This window comes from Hordeum vulgare, chromosome 4H (genome assembly GCF_904849725.1).
Source record: "Hordeum vulgare subsp. vulgare chromosome 4H, MorexV3_pseudomolecules_assembly, whole genome shotgun sequence".
Taxonomy (NCBI): Eukaryota; Viridiplantae; Streptophyta; class Magnoliopsida; order Poales; family Poaceae; genus Hordeum; species Hordeum vulgare.
Genome location: NC_058521.1, coordinates 554996807 through 555002336, shown reverse-complemented (window position 1 = coordinate 555002336; position 5530 = coordinate 554996807). Strand labels below are relative to the sequence as shown.

Here is a 5530-nt window from a genome sequence, read left to right as displayed (position 1 = left end):
CACCGAAACACCTCCGCTTGCCTTTCTCTCATTTCGTGACATCCTCGTCACGAAATAATAGGTACCCGTTGGAGCATCGTCACGACATAATAAGAGGATGATTGATGACTAAGGGCCTGTTCGGAGGCCCTCCGGCTCCGCAACCCAACTCCCGGAGTTGATGGAGCAGTAGCTAAAAATCGTGGAGCGGGGGAAAGGATGCTTCCTAGATCCTCAAATTTCAGAGAGCCGGAGGATTACTGAACAGCTCCTAAATGATGTATTGACTAATTTAACCTCCAAAACCTACATCAACCATTTAGTCTTCTCATACATCGATTATTTAGGCATGTACCGATGCATCTTTATTAATTTTACCTCCAAAATCAATATGAAATGCCTAAAGGCTAATAGATTACATACAAAAGTGAGAGATACAAAGTAGTTCTCACATTCTTCCTCTAACAAGAATACATGTGCCCTCGCAAAAAAAACAAGAATACAAGTGTATTCACCATTAATAACTAGTCAAATAATATGTAAGCTCATATGTGCGTGCGGCATGCAGCTGAAATATGCATTCTAAGCCATGAGACCGACCGCCAGTAGGGCGACCAGGCCAAATCCTGCTGCGGCCCCGACGGAGGTTGCGGTAGAGGAGGGCGGCGGCGGGTTGTTCGCGCCGGGACCTGCGGCCGGCATGGGCGACGATGGCGAGGAGGAACTCGGCACCACTTCGATGATGACCTTCATGCTCGCGGCGGTGGTGGGGCCGCAGTGGTTAGGGACGCCGCAGATGAAGTACCGGGTGCCGGTGGTGTTGAGGGTGATGACGTCATTGCCGGAGGTTAAGGTGTTGATGGCGTTGGCGGCGCTGCAGGAGTCGTAGCCGGCCTTGCTGACCTCGACCACGTCGTGCGTCGGGGTCGAGTACTTGAAGACGATTTCATCATTTGGATGGAACTTCTTGTTGGACACCCATTTGCTGTAGTCGGTGTCGAGGGCCCACGAACCGCCGGGCTCGCCGACGCCGTAGGTCGCCGCCGACGCGGTGCCTAGTAAGAGTGCAGAGATCGCGGCCACGGCAAGGAGGGCGATCTTCATGGCAGCCATTGATTGCGGTTGGAACTGGAAGGAGGAATGCAAAGCAGAGGAGGTAGAAGGCTGATGCTTAGCGGGGGTTGGGGTTGCTGCTGTGTTTGTGCTGCCGTGCGCTTTATATATAACCAAGCGCCTATCGAGATGGGTTGGCGGAATGGCATTTGGATATTGGATTTTGCGGTTGAATAGTCATGTGGGTTTGAACAAAAGCCAGTACTACAACTACTACTAGCGCGTAATTGGTCATACACGGCCGGGCTTGGGTTGGTGGCCTGCTGAGTGCTAACCTTTTCATAGTTTGTTCTGCCTCATGCTGAAGCACCTTTGACTTTCTAGCTCGTGTAGCCGCGCAATGGAATGCAGTTCGTACTTTCGTCCACCGGCTGGATCTTCAGTTATTTTTTTCCTTTTTTTTTCTTATTTCTCCTGGTCCTCGGACCCTCATCACCTTATGTTTTCCCGCTGCTTTCTGCTAATGCAAATGAAATAGCCAGCACATGCTGGTCCTTTTGAAAAAAACCTGGATCTCCTAGTTCGGGGCGAAGGTTTCGTCCTTGGAAGACAAACGTATTATCTCCTGCGTAGGAAATTTAGGAGGAGGTTTGCAGATAAGGGCATCTTCAACGTCGCCCCGAAAAATTTCTTCTACAACCGTATACAGACGGGAGCGCCAATCCGCGGATATGGATGCAGGATCCGGCTATCTAACGTTGCCCGCATGCTTTCGGCTTCCCGAACTTTTTAAAAATTTGCATCGTTCAAATACTCGTATACATAGAGTATACACGTTTAAATAGCCGCATGCAACAATATTTCAAATTTTAAAAAGGTTAAATTTGTTGTCCCTTTTAACCCCTCACATATGCAAATCAGATCTTTTTTTAGTTGTTCGATGTTGAATTTGTTGATGCATTTGAATAAAGGACGTCACTACATAGCGGCGTCGCACGAGCGCCTTTCCGTGCGGCGGTTTTCTTTCATGCAGGCAAACTAATACATCAGCATGACGTCAGCAAAGATTCCTGTATTGTTTAATTTTAAAAATGTTTTATCTTTTAAACTATAAATCCAATTGACGATCCGCTTACACTGTTAGCTTCCTCGCAACGAGATCTTTGAATCTAGATCCCATATTGATATGTTTCAATAACTTCTTTTTTCATCGATAGCTCTCAGATTATTATATTTAGTTGTCAGATTATGAGCCATTTAATAGCCACATTTATTTAACTTAGTTGTCAGGAAAAGCTACGTTCGAGTTGTCATTTTCGAATTGTACCAGAGTTACCATTTTTATTTCATACAGCTTGCCAAAAAAATATTTACATCAAATTATTGGAACCAGTTTTTGTTGAAAATATGCCCTAGAGGCAATGATAAAATAGTTATTACTCCTGTTTCATAAAATAGTTATTACTCCTGTTTCAAGATAATCGTTTATTATCCATGTTATAATTGTATTGAATGAAAGCATAGATACATGTGTGGATATATAGACAAAACAATGTCCCTAGCAAGCCTCTAGTTGGCTAGCCAGTTGATCAAGGATGGTTAAGGTTTTCTGACCATATGCAAGTGTTGTCACTGGATAACTGGATCACATCATTAGGAGAATCATGTGATGGACTAGACCCAAACTAAAGAACGTAGCATGTGATCGTGTCATTTTGTTGCTATTGTTTTCTGCGTGTCAAGTGTTCATTCCTATGACCATGTGATCATGTAACTCACTGACACCAGAGGAATACCTTGTGTGTATCAAACATCACAACGTTACTGGGTGACTATAAAGGTGCTCTACAAATATCTCCGAAGGTGTCCGTTGAGTTAGCATGGATCAAGACTGGGATTTGTCACTCCGTGTGACGGAGAGGTATCTCGGGGCCCACTTGGTAATACAACATCACAAACAAGCCTTGCAAGCAATGTGACTCAAGTGTAAATCACGGGATCTTGTATTACGGAACGAGTAAAGAGACTTGCCGGTAACGAGATTGAAATAGGTATAGGGATACCGGCGATCAAATCTCGGGCAAGTAACATACCGAAGGACAAAGGGAATGATATACGGGATTATATGAATCCTTGGCACAGAGGTTCAACCAACAAGATCTTCGTAGAATATGTAGGATCCAATATGGACATCCAGGTCCCTCTATTGGATATTGACCGAGGAGTGTCTCGGGTCATGTCTACATAGTTTTCGAACCCGCAGGGTCTGCACACTTAAGGTTCGATGATGTTTTAGTATAGTTGAGTTATATGTGTTGGTGACGTCACGAGGATTTCCGGAATGGTCCGGAAACAAAGATTGATATATAGGATGGTTTTATTTGGTCACTAGAAAGTTTTCGGGCATTACCGGCAGTGTACCGGGAGTAACGAATGGGTTCCGGGTATTCACCGAGAGGGGCCCACCCACCCGGGAGTGAGCCCAGTAACCCTAGGGTGGCGCACTAGCCCTTAGTGGGCTGGTGAGGCTAGCCCAAGAGGGCTATGGCACCACAAGTGAAAAAAACCAAAGGAAAATAAAAAACAAGGAAAGAGGGAGGTGGGAAGGAAGGGGTGGACTCGTGCCACCAAACCGAATTGGGGTGGGAGTCCACCTCCTCCCAATTGGTCGGCGCCCTTGGGGCTCCCTTAGCCCCAAGGCTAGCCCCTCCCCTTCTCCTATATATGTTGGTGGTTTTAGGGCTTTTGAGACACAACTTTGCCACGTGCAACTCAAACCTATACCACGTTGTTCTTCCTCTAGATCAGATTTCTGCGGAGCTCGGGGGGAGCCCCGCAGGAGTAGATCATCACCACCACCGGTGCGCCGTCACGCTGCCGGAGAACTCATCTACATTTCTGTCTCTCTTGCTGGATCAAGAAGGCCGAGATCGTCATCGAGTTGTACGTGTGCTGAACGCGGAGGTGCCGTCCGTTCGGTGCTAGATCAGAACGGATCGTGGGAAGAATCGTGGGACGACGGTGAATTGAATCACGAAGTTGTACCACTACATCAACCGCGTTTCTTAACGCTTCCCGCTTAGCTATCTACAAGGGTATGTGGATCTAATCTCCCTATCGTAGATGAACATCACCATGATAGGTCTTCGTGTGCCTAAGAATTTTTTTGTTTCCCATGCAAAGTTATCCAACAGTGGCATCATGAGCTAGGTTCATGCGTAGATGTTATCTCGAGTAGAACACAAAAGGTTTTGTGGGCGTTGATATTCGATTTGCTGCCCTCCTTAGTCTTTTCTCGATTCGACGGTATTGTTGGATTGAAGCGGCCCAGACCGACATTACTCGTACCCTTACGAGAGACTGGTTTCATCGACCAACAAGCAACTCGTTGCGTAAAGATGACTGGCGGGTGCTTGTTTCTTCAACTTTAGTTGAATTGGATTTGACCGAGGCGGTCCTTGGAGAGAGGTTAAATAGCAATTTTCACTTATCCGTTGTGGTTTTTGCGTAAATAAGATGCGATCATACTAGATACCCATAGCAGGCACGTAAAACATGCAACAACAAATTAGAGGACGGCTAACTTGTTTTTGCAGGGTATGCTTGTGATATGATGTGGCTAAAGACATGATGTGATATATTGGATGTATGAGATGATCATGTTGTAATAGTTAATATCGACTTGCACGTCGATGCTACGGCAACCGGCAGGAGCCATAGGGTTGTCTTTAAACTAACGTTTGTCTTCGCAGATGCGTTTACTATATTGCTAGGTTGTAGCTTTAGTAGTAATATCATAGATAGCAAGACAACCTCGATGGCGGCACGATGATGGAGATCATGATGATGGGGATCATGGTGTGGCGCCGGTGACAAGAAGATCATGCCGGTGCTTTGGTGATGGAGATCAAGAAGCACAAGATCATGGCCATATCATGTCACTTATGAATTGCATGTGATGTTAATCCCTTTATGCACCTTATATTGCTTAGAACGGTGGTAGCATTATAAGGTGATCCCTCACTAAAATTTCAAGATGAAATTGTGTTCTCCCCGACTGTGCACCGTTGCGACAGTTCGTCATTTCGAGACACCACGTGATGATCGGGTGTTATAGACTCAACGTTCACATACAACAGGTGCAAAAAAGATGCACACGCAGAACACTCGGGTTAAACTTGACGAGCCTAGCATGTGCAGACATGGCCTCGGAACACAAGAGACCGAAAGGTCGAGCATGAATCGTATAGTTGATATGATTAGCATAGAGATGTTTACTACTGAAACTATATTCAACTCACGTGATGATCGGACTTGAGTTAGTGAATTTGGATCATGCACCGCCCAAATGACTAGAGGGATGTATTTTTTGAGTGGGAGTTTATTAGTAATTTGATTAGTTAAACTCTAATTGTCTTGAACATATTCTAAGTCAACTTTGCAATATTTTATGTTGTAGATCAATGGCTCACGCAGTAGCAACCCCGAATTTCAATAT

The 5530-nt window shown here is 45.4% G+C and overlaps 1 protein-coding gene across 1 annotated transcript; it reads right to left on the bottom strand.

Moving 5' to 3' along the window:
- Window positions 1–367: 367 nt before the first annotated feature.
- Window positions 368–1159, bottom strand: LOC123446984 (mavicyanin-like). Its single transcript, XM_045123534.1, has one exon. The coding sequence runs from the start codon at window positions 1090–1092 to the stop codon at window positions 562–564; it is 531 nt and encodes a 176-aa protein (XP_044979469.1). The 5' UTR covers window positions 1093–1159; the 3' UTR covers window positions 368–561.
- Window positions 1160–5530: the final 4371 nt, after the last annotated feature.